The following is a 23,970-nucleotide window of genomic DNA, read 5'->3' as shown; positions in this document are numbered from 1 at the left end:
AAGCATAGCCCAGAGCAACTGCAGAGTCAGCCTTTGCCCACACGTAGCTGTGGCTAAAAGCTGAGTGGAAGTCACCTTCGTGTTTCCAGAGCTCTGTGGAGAGCTTGACGGGGAAGCGGACCCTTCCCTGTTAGAACGACTGTTGAAATAATGTTTAAACCAAAAAAAAAAAAAAAAAAAAAAAAAATTCTAATAGCTTTGCCTAAAGGGAAGAAGCCAGAGACTGAATAATGATGGACTCGTACAGAAAACCTGCCCTGTTGGGCAGATAATCTGTATCCTCCCTCAGCAATGTTAGAAAAGAGACGGGCGTTTCAGTTAAGAGGGAGGCGCTGATGTAGAAACGACTTCCTTGGAGTACAAGCATGGGCACACGAGGCTGCGTTACCGACGGCGGTGTAAGATGACCTTCCTCGGGGGTGTTCCTGAGCAGGTACAGGACTGGGGCATGTGGACTTGATCGTGGATGACAGGAAGGGCACCTGTGACGTTTGCAGCTTAGAAGGTGCGTGGAGACATTTGTATCTTACGTATCGGGAGGGGTGAGCCCAGAGCAAGGGGCCAGCTAGGATGGGCACCATTAAACCAAAATCTCACTTTTTCGACTAGCCCCTTCCCCACCCCGGTCGCTTCGGTACCTGGGTCTTGGACAGCTGTCAAAATCGCACATCTGTTGAACTGTCCGAATCTGTTTTGGCTAGAAAACAATTAAGGATGTGCCTCATGAGTGTTATTTCATGGCACCTTCACAGCAGTTTGCTCAAGTAGACACCGTCTCCATTTTATAGGCGAGGAAACTGTGAGGTAGGTTTTCCTCAGACGAGCGAACACACCTGCAAGGCCAAGACCAAGGCCTGACGCTTGGCTCAAAGCTCCAGCGAAGCCACCTTGAGATTCAACAGCTGTTCTTCCACGGACGGTGGAGGCGCCAGCTCCCCCTGGTCCTTCCCCCACGCCCAGAAGGATACGCTGCCACAGAGGGGCCTCAGCAGACCCATTCTCCCCCGGTCCTGGGGGCTGAGGCCCGAGGCCCAGGTGCAGCAGGGCCGGTTCCTCTGAGGGCTTGGGGGGAGGATCCGTTCCCGGCCCCCGCCCCGGCTTTGGCCATCCCTGGCATCCTTGTCCTGCAGACGCGTCACCCCGTGTCCGGCTTCCCTGCGTGAGGTCTCCTTGCATGCACATCTCTGTGCCCAAATTTCCCCTTTTCTAAGGATGTCACCCCAGTGACCTCATTTTAACTTGAGTGTCTCTGGAAAGACTTTTTCTCCAAGTAAGGTTACATTCTAAGTTATTGGGGGTTCGGGCTCCAGGGTATTTTCTTGGGGGGACACAACTCAATCTGTAACAGGGTAGCTGATGACACCACCAGTTGTGGAATGCCCTGCTGCTGAAGAGCCGGGTCTAGACCGCGCCTGAGAGGTTTCCCACCCCGCGGCTTGCAGGGGAGACGAGGAGGCGAGGAGGGGGTGGTCTGTGCAGGCCCTCGCGGGCCTCCCAGGTCCTCAGGGGGGATCACAAACGGCTGAGGGGCTCCAGGCGAGGCTGCAGGCACCAAGTCACACAGCTGGTGAGCGGGACCCCTGTGCCCGTCCAGATCGGCCTCGCTCTGAGCACATGATCCTTGAGGCTTGCTCTCCCCCTGGATGCACTAAATTCTTCGTCAACTGGTTGCTGACATTTTGCTTCCGTCTTGGAGTCACAGGTTAGGTTCCCCGGAGAGCAGACTCTCAGACAGAGGTTAGCCTTCTGGAAGCTTCTAACCGGGTGCTGTCAGTGTCCACACCTATGGAGAGGGGAGGGAGGGAGCAGGATTAGACAGAGGGGGAGGGGAGGCTGGGCTGTGAGGCATTGACAGCAGAGGCCTCGGCCAACCCCCGGGAGCTCTGAAACGAGGATGGCCCTTCAGCGTTGTCCCAGGCGGTGGCAGTAAGGGCTTTCTTAGTCCAGCCCATAAAAAGCAGAGTTTTAAATTTATTATATAAATATGACTGCATTTCAAGTAGCTACCGTAAGACAAACGATGATGCCTTCATGTATGCTTTTTATTATCATAAAATATACATCCTTTCTATGTATGCATATAAAGTAGACACACATACATGTATTTATTATGTTAGTAAAGAATGATTCTGATATTTTTAACTCTCTTAGTACCATAATCTCAATTGTCTGTATTTGAACTCATGACGCAATTTTGAATATGGGTCAAGGACGGGGGGGAGTCCTTATTCTGACTCCTTGAATGACTTTTACTGGGTTTGTGAATCCCAGATGTTCTATGGAAAAATCAGTGTTTGTGAAAGTATGTACTTTTCTGGAACAAGAATTTGAATCTTTCATCATATTCTCAGAGACATCTGTGTCCCTCCCCCATGAAGTTAAGAACCATTGTGTAAGGAAATTTAGAGTCAGGTCGTTGTTGCTTTTTTTTTTTTTAATTTATTTTTATATTTATTTTTGGCTGTGTTGGGTCTTCGTTTCTGTGCGAGGGCGTTCTCTAGTTGCGGCAAGCGGGGGCCACTCTTCATCGCGGTGCGCGGGCCTCTCACTGTCGCGGCCTCTCTTGTTGCGGAGCACAGGCTCCAGACGCGCAGGCTCAGTAGTTGTGACGCGCAGGCTCAGTAGTTGTCACTCACAGGCCTAGTTGCTCCGCGGCATGTGGGATCTTCCCAGACCAGAGCTCGAACCCATGTCCCCTGCATTGGCAGGCAGATTCTCAACGACTGCGCCACCAGGGAAGCCCTCGTTGTTGCTTTGTAAGCTGCTCTTTACCGTCTCCGAACACACAGCCATGATACATAAAAAGAGAACATGAAAAAGTCAGAACCATGCCTTCCCCTCTTTCCCCTGAAAAGATATTTATCCACGCACAAGAGACAAACACAAAGACAGAGCAGAGAGTGAGGCCGAAGATGCTGCGGGCTGCGGGTTCCTAGGCAGGGGAAACAGTGATTGGCTCCGGTGGGGAGTCCGGATGTGCTGGTCCAGAGCATGATCTCTGCTGGGAAGTAGGGGCAGGCGGTCCCCTCCTCTAGAAGGGGGCAGCCACCACTGCTGCAAACTGCTGCCTGCTGTGACCTCTAGCTCATAGGAGCTGTGAGCCCAGGAAGAGAGTTGGCCTCTTCATCAGGAACTGAGATGAGTCACCGCCATGGCATCATCAGCCCTGTCACCATCGGGCAGGAACCCAGATGCCACCACCAACTAGATCTGGGCCAGGAGCACAAGGGGAGGGAGGGACCACAAAAACCTCTGACCAAGGAGGGGTGGTGAGTGAGAGAACACTGCAGCTATTCCCATCCCAGACGGGCCTGCAGACACACACCCCAAACCACGTGAAGAACTCTGACCTGAGCGTGTCAGCCAACCAAATTCACACTCAGAATCTGAGTCACTGGAGAGTAAAGTAAAAGCAAGAGGCATTCTTTAAAAAAAAAAATGCCTAATGTCCTCAAAGATATTAATGGAGGAATAATAACCATAAAAACAAGAAGAAGAAGAACAGGAAATTCTGAATAAGAGGCAAAAACAGGCAAAAATGAAGTATAAGTAGATATGGAAAAAAACAATTAGAAATATCAGAAATGAGTAATAGATTCACTGAAATAGAGAAGAAAAAAAAACAGATGAGACTAGACTCAGCTGAAGGGAGAATTAGTAAATAAGAAGCTGTTACTGAAGAATTCACCCAGAATACAGCACAGATATGTAAAGATTAAAACCCGAAAATCAATCAGGTAAGAGAAATGGAAGATAGATTGAGAAACCCCACAATATGGAGAACTGCGGTCCTAGAAGAAGAGGACAGAGAAGTCGTGGCTGGAATTTTCCGACTTGGATGAGTACATGAACCCTCTGAGTGAAAGCACACGCTGAGTCCCGGGCAGAATACCCCAAGATAAATGCAGGCCCGGCCTCATCAGAACCGCCGGGATAAAGGTGAAGCCCTTCCACGCTGCCGGGGAGAAATGACAGATTCCCTGCGCAGAAGCAGCTCCGACCGACAGCAGACTTGTCGTCATTGCTAACGGGTACAGAGAAGTATTTTCCAAGCGCTGAGGGGAGACAACAGTAAACCTACAATTTTGTGCTTTGCCGGCTGATTCACGAGCGGGGGTTTCAGCCGTGTCAGTTCTGAGAGTTTGCGTCCCACATGCTTTCACTGGAAAAAAAAAAAACGATGAAAAGATATTCACGTGCAAGAAGAGAAGGGAGAGAGGGGAAGTTTCAGGAGCTGTGAAAGGCCTCCGGTTCGACCCTGCTTGCAAGTTCGCAAGGAACCAGCCACCATTACTTTAAACTTGTTCCCACTTGTTAGCTTGAACTAGGTTTGCAGTGCAATGGTCTGGGTTTTTCTCCTTGGTTTTTATGTATTTACCGTAACACATACCATGTATTTTTTAACGTCTTGGGGCCTGTGCTCTGGCTGACTGCGCCATCACGTTGACGCTGTTATCGGGTTCCTGACACCAGTGCCCAGTCGGGTCTCTCCTCCCGTGTCTGTCATCGAAGAGGCGACTTCATGCTAATTCTTGGCAACCCCTGCCTCTTACCGAATACCCCTGAATTTCCACGCTCCTTAAGTGGAAAAGGAAAAGCGCTGTGTAACCACCCAACTGCCACCATCTCGCAATGTTACATTAACCCGCGTATTATTTATCACAGCATCTTGACTCCAAGAAAACAGGGTGTTTTTCAGGAGCTGTGGTGCTTTGTCAGGAGCACCTGGGTGGTAGCTTTATTATGTTCGTTTGAAATGTGTGTTCTGAACCGATGCTTTTGACAACTTTATTGATATTTCAAGTTGAATAATCATTTATGTTTGAGTACTTGGTTCTTCAGAGGTTTTGCCATTTAAAAAGTTTTATATTTTTCTAATCAGTGATTCACCAGGGGGTTTACAGTGATATCAGGCTTGGTGTAAATCAGTTTATAAACTTGTTCTCCTAACAGATTGGCAGATATTTCCTTAGTTGTATGGATTTCATAGTTATATAATGAAACGTTTAATGAAACATTTTTTATTGTGGTGGTAACTTACAGACTTACATAACATCACAGCTATCTGTATATATGTGTGTGTATGTAATATATAAATATGTATTTGTGATGTACATGTTTAAGCCATGTAAACAAATGTGGTAACTTCTAAAAATATCTAATTTTAAATATGTATCTAATATAATGATCTAGTTAGTGAGCCCTAATAAACTGGAAAAAGTGGGATAAAATGGGGGAATGGCTACCTTTGTGTCTATCACATCCTTAGAAGCATAATTTGAAAAATAACCCCCTATATAATTAATAATTAGAAGTACTCCCTTAATAATTAGAAATACTAACAAATAATGACATTACTAATTGAAATATCAATTTTGACAAGCCCTTACTTATTTCTCTATTAAAACGGCTTCCTGAAAGTATCACAGAAGTTAATGAATTGCTTGTAATTAAATGTGAACTTTTCTCCTCTAGTATTCAAATGGAAAAAAACTGAGATGTGATATATTCAAATTGCTTTATACTAAATTGAACATTAATGGCAATGTGAGTATAATATATGGTAATGTTACACATGAGAGTGATAAGAATCTATAATATTCATAATGGAATTTGCTAATTTTGAATATTGACTTATCTTTTAAGTTCATTTTGTTCCTGAAAATTCAAGTGCTGAAATAGTGTCTTGCCATCATTTTCTAACTAGCCCACGTGAAACTGCCATGAAAAACTTAAACGTTGTCATCCAACTAACAAATCAATCTCTTTTTTCTTCTCTCATTTTGTTAGCCTCTCAGCAAATACCCTGCTGTGATCAATGACATCTCATTCTGGTTACCTCCCGAGAATTACACAGAGAACGATTTCTATGACTTAGTCCGAACAATTGGAGGAGACCTGGTGGAAAAAGTGGATCTTATAGACAAGTTTGAACATCCAAAGTAAGTAAGAAACTTTCTGAGTTTCTCCTTTTTTATTTCCATGTGGCAAATGGCATGTGGAAGTATGTAAAAAAATTTTGCTGCAACCTATTGCATAAGAGACAAATGTATTCTGAATTTATAGTGAATATTCAGCATACCGGAAAACTCTTTTATATCAGTACTTTCTGAAAATCTTTCTAAAATACATTTTTAATCTTTCCTGCCTTAGTAGACAAAGGATATGAAACAGAAGGTTTTAAATATTTTGGAGCTTTTTGGTATTGTTTTGGGAAGTGATCTCTTACCATATCACATTCCAAGTACCAAGGAAATGAGGCAGAAAGAGCAGTTTGTGGAGAAAGAGCTGTTTTGTTAGTCTCTCACTGAATATTTATTAAGCGCTTAGCACACGCCAAGACCTGTATTACGTTCCAGGAGTTAAATGTGAATCTAGAAGTGTGCTCAAGGACTCGGGGAAACGATATCCCCTGAGCTCTTGCGTGTTTCTCTGTTTATACTTAGATGACAGCTTGGCTGGTTATAAAATCCTTGGCTCGCCCATTTTTTGGTGAGGGTCTTGTAAGTGTTGCTCAGTTATCTTCTCAAGTTTTACTTGATTTAAAGAAATCTGAGGCAGGGCTTGATTGTTTTCCTCTTCTTCCTAAGAGATTCTTTACCTTTAAAGTTTAATAACCGTAGCAGGATCCCTCTCAGTGTTGACCTGCTCTCCCTGGTGTGTAAATCCTTGTCTCTCTCTGATCAGATTTGGCTCCGCCTGGGTCTTAGGGAAGTTTTCTTGAATCATATCCGTAAGGATCTCTTCTGGCCCCTCCCTTGGGGACCCAGACATGCGTGCCCCACCCCTCTGTATCTGACTCCTCTGCCTGCTGCTGTTTTCTCTCTAATGTTTTAAAACACTCTCTTCCGCCACTTCCTTTTGGGTGCTTCCCCATCGTTACCCTCTCTGCCCACCTCCCCGCCCCGGGTCTTCTGTGGTCTCTTCTTGCCCACACTCCATTTCCATCTTCAGTTACTTTGTTTCCCCTCCTTTTCTGAGTTCTTCAAGCTCGCATTTCAATTCTCCCTGTTTTCTTCCTGTCTCTTCCTGGAGTCATTTCTGCTTTGTGATTTTTCCTTCTTAAACAAATTGCTTCGTTTGGTTTTTAAAATTCACTGCAAAATATTTGGCCCGAAGTTTCATGTGCTCCAAAGGCAACATTTTTCTGTGACTTCCCCGTCAGTAAGTTTTTCTGCCATTTTTCTTACCTTTTTTTCTATATTTTGGTTGATGCATCAGCGGTGTGCGTGTGATTGCCTTTTTGTCACTCGTATTTGAATGCATTGGATTTTTGGAACCAGCTCTTTGCACAGGTTGAGGGCTGAGGTGGGGCTGGCATGGTGGGAGGGGCTAAGGCCCTCATTCAGGACTGCTGTTTTCACAACTGTAAGGCGTTTTTTCCCCTCCACTGCCAAAAACCAACCTCTCTTTAAATATGGCTCATTCCTCTCTTAGGTTCTTTGTGTAGGTCTGACTCCTGCCCCAAATCTGCACTTGTTACACACAGATTTACCTTTGTTTACCCCAGTTTTGACCCTTGTTGGTGATGTAGACTTTGCACTTTAAACTGGAACCATTGGCTCTGAGGAAGTATTTATGCTGTTTTTTTCTGAGATCTGCCTATCTGTTCCTTCTCTTCACTTCCTCCCATTTGGCTTTTACTTGGTTTCAGCTGCTTTGGCAGATTTTAAATATATTTTGGAGCTTGCAGATGATATCTGTCTGCTAACTTTACAGAAAATAGACTCTATGGGGTAGCCCGGGGCCCTGGCACAGTGGAGAACCTGCCCAGCGCCTGTACTGTCTTACTAAGGGGCTAGGATGGCAGTAAAGTTCCTGTGGCAGAGATTCCTAGTTATCTCTCAACATCCCACCCCCCGTTATAAAAATACATAACTTTGATTTTTATCTAACCAACCTAGCCAACTAAAAGTCTACACTTCAGAGCTTCCTCTACAACAAAGTGTATCTATGTAGCTGAGTTTAGCCAGTGATTTAGAAGTAGAAGTTTTTAGTGGCATTTCCAGAAGTTTCTTTAAAAACTGGGTTGAGGCTGTCCTTTACCTTTCTTCTACCTGGATGTGGATGTAATGGCTGGTACCTTGGCAGCCATTCTGGACCATGGTGTCACCTTGGCAGTGGAAGCTGTGTGTGGGGAACAACAGCACAGAAGTTGCCTGGGTCTCTGACACTGGGGAGTCGACTCAGTCGTAGACTTTCACAAGAGAGAGAAGTATCTTGTTTAAGCCACTATTTTTCAGATCTTCATTATGGACAACCAAAGGTCAACCTTGCTCTTACAGCCCTGCGGAAAAGGACACACTTGAGGAAAATAATACATTATTTAGTAATGGTGGCGCACTACGTACTGACGCTCAGGAAATATCTAAGGCAGGGGGTGGCAGACTTTTTCTGTTGAAGGCCAGATGGTAAATACAAGGGGCAGGCCATAAACAAATTTACCCACTGATTCTTGAGTGCCTGTGTTATAGGAAACGTTGGCTTCACTGGGGGCACAAGGCAAGATCCCAGTTCTTATGGAGCCAAATAACATAAGAGAAATGAACTTAGCAATAAAAAGCATAAGGTACAATAAGCTTGGTTAAACCTAATCAAGACCTGCCTGCTCTCTTGCACATAATTGATGCTCAGTAACTTTCATCGACTTGAAATGAGAGGCCCGTGTCTAGGGCTGTAGATTCAGAGGGAAGAGGCCATCGGTCTGGGGAGAGTTACCCAGGAGCCAGGATAGCGGGCCCTGTGTGTCTGTCTCCTCTCTGACACCTTGTGAATGACACGTCCCCAGTCCTGATTGTGATTGTGAGTCAGCGCTCTTTAGTGGAAACGTTCAGTTTCTGTAAAAACAACTCTGGGTTGTTAGGCTGTTTTGTTGCCAGGACAGAGTCCCTCATGGTGGCCTCTTCAGGACAGAGGGGATTTATTTAGGATACACCTGAGTGAGGGCTGGAAAGCTACTCAGAACCGAGGCAGGTCTGAGACCAGAGACCTTCTGCATCTGGGCCCCTGGCTCTGTCCCTGTCCTCACCTCTCCTGGCCAGCGTCTGCGTCCTCCGTCCCCTCCGCCACCCCCCTCCCCAAGTTACACACACATTCACGTCTCCGCCCCTTGCTGCCTTGGCCAAAGTCTTTTCTGGCCCATCCCCTCCATTGTCCCAGTACCAGTTCTGGGAGGAAGCAGCCTAATTAACTGAGCAAACCGTCATCCCCCTTGCTGGGCAGAGCCCTTTGCGCCAGGCTGCTTCCTGAGGTCTGGGCAGGCTGTGGACAAGCCACTGTTGGTTCAAGAGCCCGTTGTTGGTCTAGTCGGGGCCGCCGTAAACCGCCCGGCCCCGCTTTCTGGACACAAAGCCAGAGGCCGAGCATCTTCAGCCAGAAGGGTTCACTGGGCAGTTCTCAGAACAAACACGGGCGCACTGCCTTCCTCCTCCCCGCGTGGGGCTCGGTACCGGCTCCTGCCTGCTGGCCCAGTCATGTCTTTTACTCTTCATTTGCTCTTAAACTTCTCCAGGCTGTCCCACTTGAGGGACACACCTTGGGGGCTGAGGGCACAGTAGCTCCCTCCACCCTCCCTCAGGGTTTATATTAGCGGAAGGAGGCTCACTGCCTGATGCTTGGTGGATACTTAATAATCCTCCTTCATTCCTTGGAGGAGCTTTTATTAGATGACTAGGAATGCCTTATGGCATTGGAGGGGGAGGCGGTGTAGTCTGATGGAAAGAGCTCAGTGTTCAGACTCAGAAGCCTTGATTCCTGACCCCTCACATCCTAGATGTCTGGTACAGGGACTCCCTGAGCCTCAGCGTCCCCACCTACCAACTTAGATGAGCACGAATGTTGTCTTGAAGTGGCAGCCGCAAACATAAGATGGGCCTATCTATGTGAATGCTTTGAAAATCGCACAGAGTTCTAAAAAAGTTGCTGGGTGTTAGACTGTAAATCAGTAACTTTCACGGTCAACCTGTGTTGTTATTTTAAAATAAAGAATGACCTCAGTAGAGCGAGTCAGCTGGGGTTTGGCAGTCAGTACAGATGATGGGGAAGCTCTGATACTAGAGGGAAGAGAATGAGACTTCACGCAACGCTGTCATCTGAAACGGTGCCTGGTCTTCCTGCAACTTGAGGAGTAAATTTTTAATCAGAACAAAATAAACGTACTTTGTGCAATGGCATAGATGCCGGCCAGCAGGGCTCTGTAGTCCACAGGACCATTCTCTGGGTTGTATGTTGGGAAAATGCTACGGGCAGTGGCAGGTGGACTGACGTCTCTGGTCTGCATCTCTGGTCTTGTTTCTTTAGACAGAGCCGAGTAAGTGCACTTATTGGAACTAAAAGGTTGGCCAGCAATGAGAAGCCAACTCCAGTGAATCTTGGGAGAGCTCGTCAGAAATTGTGTCCCCTTGAAACTGACAGTGTGCGGTACCAAGGAGATGGCATTAGAACTCTCCTGTCTCCTTGCTCTTCCTTCATTTTTATCGCAAGGCTGGTGGCATGAGTATCAGAACTTCTATTGTTGTGGTTCAGACAGCCCTGAAGGCAGTTCTAAGAAGACTATTTTTGGCCTGATATTTCTTTTTCCCGATCCCGTCCCTACCCTCCTTCCCCAAGCCTTCTTTTTAAAGCAGCCCACGAGGTGTGCGCTTTATTGTGATCACAGAGCAGCCGTGCTGGCCACCAGCATGAGATGCATTGAAACACAATTAGTTCAGTCCCCAAACTCCCTGTCCTGCCTTGTCCCCCGGGACCTCGCCATTTGCGGAAGGATTCTTCGGGATTACCTGCAGGCTGCCCAGGCCCCAGAGGAGCAGGTCTGCACAGAGGAGGGAGGGAGGGAGCCGAGCACCTGCTTGATGCTGGCGAGGCTGGGCCAGAGGCCAGGCGCCCGGTGAACTGCGTCCTCAGTGACCTGCTGTGTCACTGCACACCTCTGTGGAAACTAACCAGGAAGCCACTCTTTCCTCTTGAACTTGCAGTGAGCAGTTCTCCGGGGGTCCTCTGGCCGTGTCTCCGCTTGGCATCCTGTGTCCCTTTTTGTAGTGTGGAGACTGCACGCCCTCTTCCCAAGATGCCAGGTGAGGGAACCTCACGCCCCTTGATGGTGGCCTGTCCGCCCTCACAGGGCTGATCAGAGAGAAGCAAGTGAGGACGAGCACCGAGGGCAGTTGCGCGGGGACGGGACGTCTCCGATCTGCTGGCAGAAATGGGATAGGGAGCCCACCATTTGGGGCAATTATGAGAGAGGCTTTCAATCATTTTGGGTCTTCAGAGTTTTTAACCCAGTTCGCAGGGTCACTTCTTTCCACGGGCTGCCACCCCAATGTACGCCCAGAGACAGCCATGGGAGTCAGCCCTCGCCCGCCCTCCCTCACTGTCTGTCCCCGTGTCTGTCACCTCATTCTGCACAGCCCGCGGAGGCTTGGCCCCGAGTGTACTGCGGCCCTCAGAGTTAGTCGTGTTGTCCTAGCGACCAAGAGCCGCACGAATCCGAATCCGGCCGACGCCGTGCGGCCTCAGAAGCGCACATTAGCATCGCCACACAGCTGTGCTCGTTAGAGAGTCGGGGGCCGAGTCTCTGCAGGTGGGCCTGCCTGTGTAAGGATGTCTCAGGGGCATACAGGTGAGGCCTGTTTGGGACAGTCTTCAAATCTTCAGGGCTCTGAGCAGCAGAGGTGCCCTGGTGGCCCTGGGCCTCACCTGGCTGGTGTCCTGAGCAAGAATCAAGCCTTCTCTGCCACCAGCGCCTCTGGGCTCCAGCATCACGCGGTCCGGGGCCGCGACTCACACTGCGAGCGGGCGGGGGCAGCACCGTGCAGCCGCCCCAGTGTCTCCTGGGCGACTTATTTTCCTTAACTTGGTCAAGCTGAGGCTCAAGCAGCAGCCAGGAGGTGTACCGAAGAAGGCAGGGGGCGGCCCCGTGTGGGATGAGGGGTCCCTCCAGGGGGAAGGACCAGCGATGTACACAGGTGGGCCCAGTGGTACCCACCGTCTAGGGTGCCTGTCCTTAGGGACTTGGTAGAGGGCCAAGCGGTCAGTAGCACGGGAGGTGTGAGGCGGGGCAGACCGGCCGTCCCAGAGGAGCCAGGCCTTGCGGCAGCTGTCCAGCCACCAGTGGAGTGGAGCCCGGCTCAGGCTGTCTCGGAGGACCGTGGGGGCCACTTCCTGGGGTGCGAGCCCCAGGCCTTGAGGCACGGTCACCGGCAGGACAGCCTGGATGGTCTGCTGGGAGCTGCTGGCCCAGGGCTCCTGCTGGTCTCCCCTTCAGAGTTGGGATTGGACTCCGAGTCAGAACGAGGCAGAATCTGAGACCCGGTGTTGGGGAAACATGGGGAGCGGTGAAGTTAGAAAACCCAGGAGAGCAGCAGGTCCTTACAGGAGCGTCCTTCTGTGCTTGTTGTGTTTCATTTTAATAGTCCATAGCTTCTCTGTGGTCTGTTTATTCAAGTGTAGCTAGGGGCCAGGGAGGGTGTTATCATCGTGGGAATTTGATCGGGGTCTAGTGAGGAAAGAGCAAGGTGGAATGTTCTGTGAGATTTACACGAGGAGAGAAGGGTGCCTCAAGGCAACATGGTACAAGGAGGGCATCCCCGTCTCAGTGGGGCCGCTCGTGACGGTGAGAGGACGAGTCAGACGCCGAGGACGTGAACGAAGGAACCTCTGTTCCAATGTCATGGTGGTCACCACCCACCTGCTCACACGGATCTCCGTCTCCAGCAGAGCCCCCTCAGGGTCTTCTGGAAGCCACAGAGGGCGTCTCGTGTGTGTTCACCAACAACCCTACTCCACTGAACGTGGCGATGATCCTCATCAGGTCCCCAGGGTTTCCAGCCGGGCATCGCCGGTCGTGCCGCTTCCCCAGCAGGCACGCTGTTGAGCTTCGGCGCCCCCGTGGTGTCCTGTGTGTTCCAGGCTTGTGCACAGCTGAGTCAGGTCATGCTTGTCACCTCTGCCTGAGCCCCGTCTTCCCACCTGCCTCGTAGGGCCCCTCCCGCACGTCCTCCCCTCGGCTTTTCCCTTCAGGTAACACATCAAACAAAGGCTGGGGATTCCAGGTCGGACCTGGCGAAGTCTCGTTTACACTAACATCTTTTCCATGCGAGCGCTGTTCAGAAACGAGGACAAAATCAGCAAAATGCCAGTTGCCTTACGTAACTATTTTGTAAGATGTCTCACGTGTGTACTGTTTCTCAGAGGAGAAAGCACACCTCACAGAAGTGTTTCGGGGGGGGGTCTGTGTTTGACAGGTGTGGCCACTTTTCTTAGCCTTCACTTGCTCCTGAAAGAAAGTGACAGTAGTAAGATGAGGAGAGAGGAAACTAACTAGTGATGAAAATTAAGCAGGTGAAATATTTGTACAAGAGATGGCAGCCGTGGTCTAGACATTTACACAGAATTTTACTGGAATAAATAATCACTTACCCCAGCTTTCATTAAATATGGTAATTTCTCCTAGATCATCTGTCCAGTCATGCACCCAGGATGTAGTTTTTGAAATTCTGTGGTGATGGTAGAATGAGTATTTCTAACACATTCTTCTGTTTTAGCAATTGCCATATTGCATCGCATTTATTCATTTTTCCACCCTTGCACTGTGAATTAGTGTCAAGCACTGGGTCTTGAACTTTCTACTATCTTTGGGTTTTAGAACATAGTAACCACACTCAATTAAAAAATCTTAGTGAATGAATGATGAAGAAAAAGAAAGAAAATTCATACGTTAGGTCATGTTTTCTCAGGATATAACAGACATCCCTTTCCATGTAGACCAAAAAGACACCCCAGTTGGTAACATTTTCTGGTCGAGTGACCGGAATTCTTTCCTATCAGTTATGATGGTTTCTTACAGGAGACAAAAGTGGGGTGAGGACTGATACGTAGAAACAGGAATTAGGTTTCAGTAAGTTGGGTTCTGAGTAAACGGCTGGTTTAAAAATAGTGCAGTTTGGACCAAATGTTCAGATAGAGAAAAGGAAGGAAAGAAAAGGGGGAAACGGTGTTTTTAAGAAGGTTGGTCGTATCCTATATAAAATATATTTTAAAGCTCTGAGCTCCCAGGATCAGGATACTGGGGGTGTTGGAAGTATGCAAATTATCCATGGTTACCTAGAAAACCCTTTTCTGATTGGAAGAGGGGAGATCACAAGGCAGGATAGAAATTCAAGGAATCAAATTATAATGTGTTTATATGTATGTTTGTTTGCCACAAGATGAGGAGCGAGGAAAATTTTTGAAGGAAGGTAACATGAAAGGAAGAAAAAAGCTGTCTGCACAGGGAAGGCAGAGAAGCTTTCAATCTCCTGAAGGTGGAGTTTCCAAACCCATATGCACCGAAGCTGTCCTGTCCAGAGTCACAGGAGTAGTGGACCCTGGCGTCCTTTTCTGGAAGCAGCTTCCTCCCCCCACGTGTATGCAGCGTTGATAGGGCAGCTTGCACACCGGTCCGGTAGGTCTCTGCCCCTTGGCCCAGCTGACTGGTCCAGGGGTGAGCACCTAACAAAACTGGGCAAATGGGCCTCTTCTCGGTCTTGTTTGGGTGGAAAACCAAAGAGAGCTTTTAAGCTGTAAGTGATCTTCCTGGGAGCCATCTCTGGCCACGTTTCCCAAGGTGAGCAGAGAGAGAGGGAAGGAAGTGGCGGAGTAGAGATGGGAGGTGGAGGGAAGACGCTGGCGAGGCGGAGTCCCCCGTCCCGCCCTGGGCTGGGGCCCAGCTGCACCGGCCCTTCCCGCAGTCCTTCCTCAGACTCTGTAAGCCAGTGCAACTCCCCGGTCCCTTAAGCTCTTGGGACGTGGGCTTCCTTCCATTCCTGGAGACCAACTGAGTTCCCGTCGCTTTGGGCCCTGGAAGAGGGCAAGAAGGCAGAGGAAACAGGCTGAAGCCATCAGCTTCCTTGTCAGAGAACTTGGAGCAGCACGGAAATAAGCTGCAGCTGGCCTTGGTCTCCAGATGTCTCTACTCAGTATGAGTTTTAAATGGTTCTTTTCCTCTGAGCTGGAGTGGCTAAAATTAATGTTCTCTTGGTGTGACGCACTCGTTCCAGGGAACATGCATTGCACACTTACTCTGGGGGAGGCACTGTGCTATCTGTGATACTCATCACCCGGAAATACCAAAACGGTGTTTAGAAATGAGCTCCTGTCCTCAAGGCGCTCACAGTCTGAAAGGAGGTCGGTGCAGATAGATATTCGCAGTCAGGGTGCAGCCAGAGGCCTTGGATGAGCGATGCACCACCGAGATTTCAAAGAAGGGCAGCGCCTTACTTTGCCTTAAATGCTCAAGAAGCTTTTACAGATCATGGTTCAGCTGAATCTTGGAGGCAAACAGGACTTAGCTATGGAAGGGGCCAAGGCCGAGCGGACAGCTTGCTCAAAGACAGGAAGACAGAGATGGGAGAGGAGTTCAGAGTGGCTGGCGTGCCGGCACATGGGGCTGAGGATGAGCCGAGAGCTTGCAAGGGGTCCGATCGTAAAGGCCTTGAATTCCCTTATAAAAACGTGGACTTATCTGGTCGAGCATGTGGGAAGACACTGAGCTGGTTCAGCTATTTGCAGTTTACAAAGGATTATCTGTCTTGCCTGTGGCAACCGTGTTGGCCAGGGGTGAGGGTGGTCGAAGGAAAAGATGTAGAAGCACACGTGTGCAGTCTGAGTGAGAGAAGATGCGTTCTCACCGAGACGGTGGCAGGAGCCTTGTGGGAAGAAGCTGGCTGGTGGGGGAGATACTTAAGAGTTAGGATCCCCGGGAAAGGTGGGCTATTGCAGAGAGAGAGCACGGGCGCAGAAGGAAATACAGCTCCCAAGACCTGGACCTGTGTGACTAGGAGGATGGAGGTTGATGGTGCCATAGGGAGCAGGTGGGGGGAACAGTCTTTGGTGGAGATTATTTGATTCCTTTGAGCTTCTTGGCTTGAGGTGGGGCACACAAGAAAGTTGACCTAAGAGCCCCCAAGGGGGGGGCCAGGATTAGAATACATCCTCGGGAGTTGGAGCACCGGGTGTGACTGGGACCCCAGAAAGTTCTAGAACAGGAGAAGAGGTGGATGAGAAGAGAGCCCCAGAGAAGGCTTAGGGGATGGGAGAGAGAGAGAGAGCGAGGGAGGGGCTCAGCAGGGTGACCCAGGACGTCCAGGTGGCGGAGCGCGGTGATGGGGTCCAGCCAGCGGGCACCAAGGCCACACGGGTTGGCCTTTAGAAAGTTCAGTTCTAGAAAGTACTTTGGATAATCGTATTTCTTCCCCTTTCCTCCCGTTGTGGCTTCACTTACATTTATTCCACAAATGTTAGTAATTAGAGAATGCTTGATTTCATGGATATACACCGAGGGTTGATGCATTACAGAGCAAACAAGATGTCCCAACTCTGCCACCTAGACCTGCCTCTTCAGAGCTGTGTGTCTGGCAGTTTTCACTTGGAGTGATGCTGTCGGGAAGTTTCACTTTTCCATCCCTGACCTGTTTCTGTTTTCCCTCCCTGTATGGTTCATTTAAAGGACGGACGAAGACAGCTGGAGGACCTCCTCCAGGCCCTCTGAAAAGCAGGGGTCGCACCGATGTGGTGATTAGAGACCAGCGCCGCAGGGCAGGGGCGGCCCACTTAACACAAGCCTCACTAGATTCATTCATGGCGTGTAGCCGATGTAGCAACTCAGGAAAGGATGGGGCCTGAAAATTAGGACCTAAACATATGAATAGGATTTAGGATTTAAGCGATACTTTGATCAGCATTTCTTAAAATGGCACATGGAGGAAAGAGTCCTTAATATCACATATACTTCCCGTTGGTTTTGTGTGGCAGGGGTCTGTTCACCCACTGGGGGTGGTTGCAGCCCCCCTGGGGGACAGAAGTGCAGTACAGTCCAACGCAGGCACAGTTCTAGAGGTCAGACCTGACCTCCACTCACCTCTCAGCCCAAAAACAGCCTTCCGGAAATGAGAGGAAGCAAGCGAGGAAAGCGGTGTGAGGAACATATTGCAAGGAAAACAGAGAAGACTTGATTATATTTAGAATGTTATTCTTCTGACCTAGATTAAATCAATGGATACCTATACATTGCACTTACTTCTCCGTTTCAGGATTCCTCCTGCAAGAGAACCTATTTAAATATGAATCCCAAATAATGTTATCTCATGTCTGATGCAGGAATGTATCTGGCAATATTAAGCAGATCAAACTCCTGAGAAACCTAGTCTGAATAGAAGCTATTCTTGGCATTGTTTAAGTAAAGGAGATCAATAGAGATATTCAAGATGGAAAAGTCCTAATAGTAGGAAACCAAAATTCAAGGTCTCTCCAACCTTCAAAGCAGAGCAAGTGTTTCTCAGGAAACGAACGTGTCTTAGAGATTTCAGCGGGGCCCCCGGACAGTGGTGCCCCCTCCTTCATGCTCCACACCTGGTGTGCACCCCCCTCCCTGCCTGGACATCCCCCTGCGGGCAGCTTTGCCCGGCCAGTGGCTGGACCAGGTGCCGGTTGAAGTTGGACTCTGTAACATATGACCCGATTTACACATTTATATATTGTAATCACACTGTTTAACTATTTTATTTTAATTTTAATATCAGATTATTCTTTTTTTTTTTTGATGTGGACCATTTTTAAAGTCTTTATTGAATTTGTTACAATATTGCTTCTGTTTTATGTTTTGTTTTTTTTGCCAGGAGGCATGTGGGATCTTAGCTCCCGGATCAGGGACCGAACCCGCACCCCCTACATTGGAAGGCAAAGTCCTAACCACTGGACCGCCAGGGAAGTCCCTGTTTAACTATTTTAAATAATACTTTTACTTAGGTTTCCTGCTTGCAATACAAGAGGGATTTTTTTTTTCTTTTAGCTCATGCTGTGATGTAAAAATGGCAAGGCAGTTGTTGTACTCATAATTGCAAATTTGTTTAATTAAAATTACATTCAGTTGTGCTGACACTTCTAAGCAACTGTGAAAAATAGCTATTATGATCTGTTGGTATGCTGCCTTGAGTGGTTATTAATTTTAGTTAGAAGGAGGTTTTAGTTCTTTATCATCACCAAACTTGAACATTAGTTTGAGTGAAACAGTATCAATAATTCTAAACCTTTATATTTGTTTATCAGTTGGGCCTTTGCATTATGTTTTTAGAATCAGTTTCTCACCCTCTCCCCCAATAAAGATACGGAAGTTTTATCTGTTAAGTATCACATGGGAGTGTTCTATGGAAAAATAGATCCAAACAGCCCATAGCAGATGTAAGGGGAGCCTGTCTTCACAAGCGTTACTTGCTCTCCTGAGACTGGGTCATGGTTTCTGGAGCTCAGCTGGCCTGCAGTGCCTACATGATGTGATTCTGTCATATTCTGTCTTATTTCTTAACAAGTCCTGGCAGGAATGGACTACGTCGTCACTCGGGGCTGGCGGGCCTTCACGGAGCAGTGCCCTGGCCCTGGAGGCTGCCCCAGGTTCAGGTCCTGGCTTTGTCACCTGGTGGCCGTGGGACTTTGAGCAAGTTGCTTTCTCTCTCTGAGTTTCTTTGTCTTTACAATGGAATTAAGGTTAGAACCTACCTTAAAGGTTATTTTGCAGGGCCTGGCACCTACATATACAGGATTAACTACTGTTGGTGGTGGTGATGAGATCCTAGGGGTGAGTTTCTTCTGGGAGAAACTAATTGTAATTGAATGTAAGCACTAACTACACACCAAGAACAGCAAAGCTTCCAGCTAGAAGGTTTGCGTGTCATGTTTACCATAGTTAAGCGCATACTCAGAAGAGGCGTACAGCTGCTTGATGATAATAAACAACAAAGTCGCTTTCTTGAGGTCTAATTGTTTTGGATAGGAAGAGGAGAAAAGAAGGTAGAGGATATTTTGAAAGAAAAAAAGTGTGATGGGGTTTAAGATCTGAGAAGGAATTGTTTTAACACCTTAAGAAAAGGTTGCAGTGTACTTTTTTTTTCTGAGCACAATAAATGCTTTAGGATGTAGGCGGGTTTGATATTATTGGTAGAGGAAATGGGAAGAAACAACAGAATTGGACTTTGCAGCCAACACATCTGTTTGCAGGGCGCTATCTCATGAAACTTCCATTCTGGACAGGCCCTGTGTCTGTGTTTCTCAGGGTTTTGATTCTGGCCAGAAGTCTACCCCGTAGAGTCTAAATTCCACAGGGATCCTGCACAGGACAGCCGTATTCTGATCTGGAATTCAGTGAGCAGCTGATTTGATGGTATGAGTGATTACCAAATAGTTGCTCTCAGTGTCCATGAAACGGGGGAGATCAGTCATTCTTAGGAGATGACGCTATTTTGCCATCATCTACTGGTGTTTTAAAATCTGTCTCATGGTAAAATAATTTCCAAAGCACATCGACCATTAGATGTCTTTTAAAAATAGCATTGTTACACGAATTTACAAAAAGCATAGTGGCCTGAGCACGAGACTTATTCAGGAGCCCCGAGGGCACGGGGCTCAGCCTGCAGCACAGTGCACTACAGGATAAAGCCCTGCTTCCTCAAGACGGTTCTCTAGGGTCCCTGTGCCATCAGTCGATGGACTGTCAGTGGTCTCACCCAGCTTCTCTCTCATCTGGACGAGCCACTGGTTCATCACCTAAAAACTTGGTGTCATAACCCTACCTTAAAAGCAGCATTGTAAAGTCTAAAATGAAATGAAGTTCGTAAAAGTATATCCAGATATTCTTTAAAGCAGAATGATTGAATTTTTATTTTTAACACGTGTCCTTCCGCCGTCTTTGTGGCCGCGGACATATTCCCAGTGCCTGGTGCTCTGTGTGTCATGTCCTGTCATGGCAGTTATCATGTAATGTAACCAGAAGCCATACTGTTCTCAGTCATTATTTGGAAATTGCATATGAAATGTTGCGATGTTTGTACTCTGCACTTAACTCCTGAAGATTTGCGCTCATCTGGGAATCCCATCAGGTGTATTCAGAATATCTTTGGGGATTTTCAGGAATGAAAAGTAGATTGATTCTTCTTCCTTAGGTAGAGTGAACTGGTTCAGAGTTTATCAGACCGTTTGCATAAATGCCCAGTAGGAAACTCTGGGGTGCCTGGGAAAGGCCACATTGTCTTGTAAATTGGGGAATCAGACCCACCTTCCTCTCTTCTTTACTAGACATCTGGTTCTTTATTTGCAAACGGTTCGGTGAGAACAGTGCCCGTGAGGCCCCTGAGGTGTAGGGCCTTGAGAAGGTGTCTGTGTACTTGCAGATTTCACTGACTGACAGGCAGGGTCCTTGAGAAGCAGCCTGTCACTCACCATTACCGACGTGGTGGGCGCCCCTACACCGGTGTCTGCAGCTGCCCATTTGCTGCTTCAGGTCTGGGCGTCTGGCTCGAACACGGAGGTCTTCGAAGGCTCACCTGCTTTCTTCTTCTTCTGAGCAGAGTGCCCAGGGGTCACGTACTTCCCTAAGGGAAGGTGTCTCTAATCAACAGTCACCTCTCAAATACTCTGGTGGGTTTTGAATAATCCTTTTTTTTTTTTAAATCATGCTCCATTTTGCTGCTATCTGCTTCACTCTTGGACTAAGTTTTTAAAGGTTGTATCCCCAAGGTAATGTTGAACTTTTTCATGAGTATGTGTCTTTCAAGTCTCTTTTTCCTATAATCCTATGTGGGCAATTTAATTAGGGGGTGTGTGTGTGTGTGTGCGCGTGTGCACGTGCACACGCAGACACGCAGGGACTATGGAGTACCTGTTCTGTATGAGCTACTGTATTATATGCTGGTACAGTGGGAGGACTGAGGCTCAGAGAGTCTAAGTCACTGGCCTGAGGTCACACAGCTGTTAAGTGGTCGTGGCAAGACTTAAAGAAGACACAGCAGCTCCCACTTTGCTTCAGATCATGCAGAACCACCAAATCAAATCTGGGCATTGGCTGTCTCCCACCCCTCCCCCCACATCGAATGAAACACCTGAATCTTATTTTTCTAGGTCATTGTAATAGCCCCGAGGCCTGGCTTGCTCACATAGTAACTAACAACGGAGGTTTCATGCAGAGGCTTCTAACAGCAGAGCCTTCATGACCAGAGCGGCTGGGGACAGGCCGACTCGTCTTCCTGTTAGGAGGAGCGCTGTGAGGAGGGCAAACAGCCCTTTCAAAAGATTGTCCTTATTTTCAAAACCCCACTCTTCTCCCTGGTGCTCCCCTTACTCGCAGTGGTGTGTCGTCACAGAGTCACGAGCAGGAGGCACGCCAGCAGCTCCGTCCCACAGAGGTCTCTGCAACTGACCTGTCCCTTGTATTTTGCATGTCAACAGTCTAAGGACAGCACACTCCCAGGCTCTGTTCCCTTGATGCCAAGGGCAGGGAATGAAACGCAGGACTGATGGTACCCAGGGAGCTAATACAGAAGATGCTTGCCTATCCACCATGGTTATCTGTGGGTCACCACACACACCAGGCCTGGGTTACCGGGTACCAGAGTTCAAATACACAGGCTGCCAGGCAAACACCTCCACGATGCAACTCAAGGATGACTTTCTTTAGGGACCCTTTCGTGATACCCCTGTCCTCTGAGGAGAGCTGTTCATCTTTGGTGTGCATGGTACCGACGTGTCCGTCACTAACACTGTGTTGCACTTGGCATTTTCACGTCTCTCTCACTAGACTAGACCCTCGAGGGCTGGAATCTTGTCTTCTTGGTCTGTCATCCTCAGCGCTTACCATAATGATCGGACATTTAGTAAATATCCATTAAATGAATAAAAGTCTCTTAGCCAAAGTCTTATGCTAATACTATCAGTACATGCATACGTATGTGTATAAATGCATATGTGTGGATGGATTATAACATGCATGTATATAATACGTATTTTAGACACCTGCATAGAAAACTATAAATGTAGAACAGCACAGGCTTAAGCTTGAACTATAATTGATCCAGGACAATCCCATGTATAGCGTGCTCCTGAATCATGTAAATCCCTGATACGACTTTCTTTTTAAGTCACTTGTCCATTGTTTAAGCTTTCTGATTGTTCGGAGTAAGGACTACTGATGGTTTACTCCAAGATAAAACTTTTATTTTGAAAAAAATATTTTCTCTTTAAAAACCTTTTGGAATGTCTGAGATCATTCTTTCCCCATCTAAAGCAGTAACTGAGAGTTGATGTAATATATCCTGTGTTTGCCCCTGTGTGTGGAATCTAACCTAGCACCTCTGGAAGAAGAATGGAAGAGGGTTCTTTTAAATGTCAAAAAAAAAAAAACAGAACTTCCTCCCGCGCAACTCTCTCCACCTTCTGTCTGACCTTGGATGCCTGCTCTCCAGGACGAGATGAGAGAGTAATTTGCACAGCTGCAAACAACGCAAAGGAAGCTGGCTTTGGGATGCATTGTGCTGGGTGGGTGTTTGCCATTGAGGCCAGCGTACTGGAGGGCAGCACAGAAGGATGGGGCCTGTGGTAAACTCACCAGACACATCCAACCCTCCACAGCCCAGTTCACGTCTTCAGAAGTCTCTCTGTGTCCTCGTGATACTCTCACCCGGCAGCCTTGATGGGCACATTCACTCTGGCTCTGGTGGGGTCTGGCCCTGCAACACAGAGCATCTTGACCTGAGCATGGCTTCATCCCAGAGAGATGGGATCGAAGAAGATGCCATTATGAGCTCAGAACATGAGCGTCAGTAAAAAAAAAAAAAAAAAAAAAAGTGGCTTTTTCAAGAAATGTTTATTTTAGGCTAATTAAGGAAATAAATAGCTCCACTCTAAGAAAAACTCTTAACTCCCTTATGATCTACCTTCATGCACACAAAAATTTTCTTCCAGGAGGAGGGAGCAAATGTACGTGGGTGAGACAAAGAACCAAAATAATAATCCAGCTTTGATCAAAACCCCTTGTTACAGCGTTCCCTCTGAAAATGATTTCTATTCAATGGGTGCTACCACAGCGCTTACATATGTTTCACTCTGAACTGTGATTAGAAACAAGATGTGAGATCAGAGGGGCAGAAAAGGAAGATAAGAAGGAAAAATCTAACCTAGGTGCTGAAATCAGCCCAGGCTGTGGGCTATTTCATAAGCATGGAGGCTGCTCCAGGTGGGGATGTCAACATCCGTTCTTCCCCTGGTAAACACATTCCCGCTCTTTGGGGCAGCGGCGGTGATGGCCGCAGGATGCCCTGCTACACAAAGGTGAGGCAACCAGCTGGCTCTCGTGAAAGCGTTCGCTCTGGCAGCAGGGAGGCGTTTGGGCCACTAGACCACCTCGCCTGGTGTCCAGGAGGTCGGGGGCCAGTTGTCAGCTCGGTAGACAGTCTCCAGCCTACGCGGTAGTTGGACCTGGTCTTTATTAGTCCAAGAAGAGACACAGGGGCCTGGGAAAGGGAGTAAAAGACTTGGAACAATTCTACCTGTGAAAGGAAAACGCGAGAGGAGGCGAGGGGCGAGTAGGTGGCAGCGGGGTGATTGAGAAGGCGAGGACCACGCGGTTTCTGTCAAGGAGACAGGAGGTCTGTGGCCCCAAGTGCTTGCGGGCTGAGAACAAGTTCCCGAACTCTTAAGACCATACGAGGAAAGTATGATGAAAACACGAGCACCCGGAGAAGTGGAAACCTTCTTTATGGTGACGGTCGCCTGCGGGGCAGTGGTGGGCAGGGAAGGTTGTCCTCATTTGTCAGCAAGACAGGAGCCCTCTGCCCACGGTCATAGCACAGCCCCTTCCTTTCGTTGAGAGGGGCCAGTCGTGTATATCGGTTCCTTTTAGCCCTTGTCTCAAATAGCTAGAAGGATGTCGGCAGGTCTGCCCGTGTGATCTTGGCTGCTCAGCCACGTGATTCCCTTGGAAGCATTCTCGCCCGGCGATGCTCTCCCCAGAGAAAAGCCTGGACGCGCCAGGGTTTGATCTAACAGTTTTAAACTCAGCGTCAATGGCTAGCTCACATGATGACCTGCATTCCTACTCCCAGTAGGTAATAATATAGTTTTTAAAATTTTTACCCTCTGCAAAAGGACTGAAAGAAGCTAAAATGAATGACA

The 23,970-nt window shown here is 48.0% G+C and overlaps 1 protein-coding gene across 2 annotated transcripts in view; it reads left to right on the top strand.

Moving 5' to 3' along the window:
* The window catches only part of FARS2 (phenylalanyl-tRNA synthetase 2, mitochondrial), a 343,302-nt gene that overhangs the window by 203,694 nt on the left and 115,638 nt on the right, over positions 1-23,970 (top strand). For both annotated transcript variants that reach the window (XM_082344586.1, XM_082344585.1), the window contains one exon: positions 5,791-5,942. In XM_082344586.1, the coding sequence (XP_082200712.1) occupies positions 5,791-5,942 (152 nt within the window). The remainder of the gene's footprint in view (positions 1-5,790; positions 5,943-23,970) is intronic.

The sequence above is a fragment of the Balaenoptera borealis genome (genome assembly GCF_965194805.1).
Source record: "Balaenoptera borealis genome assembly, chromosome: 12".
NCBI classification, from domain to species: domain Eukaryota; kingdom Metazoa; phylum Chordata; class Mammalia; order Artiodactyla; family Balaenopteridae; genus Balaenoptera; species Balaenoptera borealis.
The sequence above is the reverse complement of the archived record's forward strand: the minus strand, read 5'-3'. Positions and strand labels throughout refer to the sequence as shown.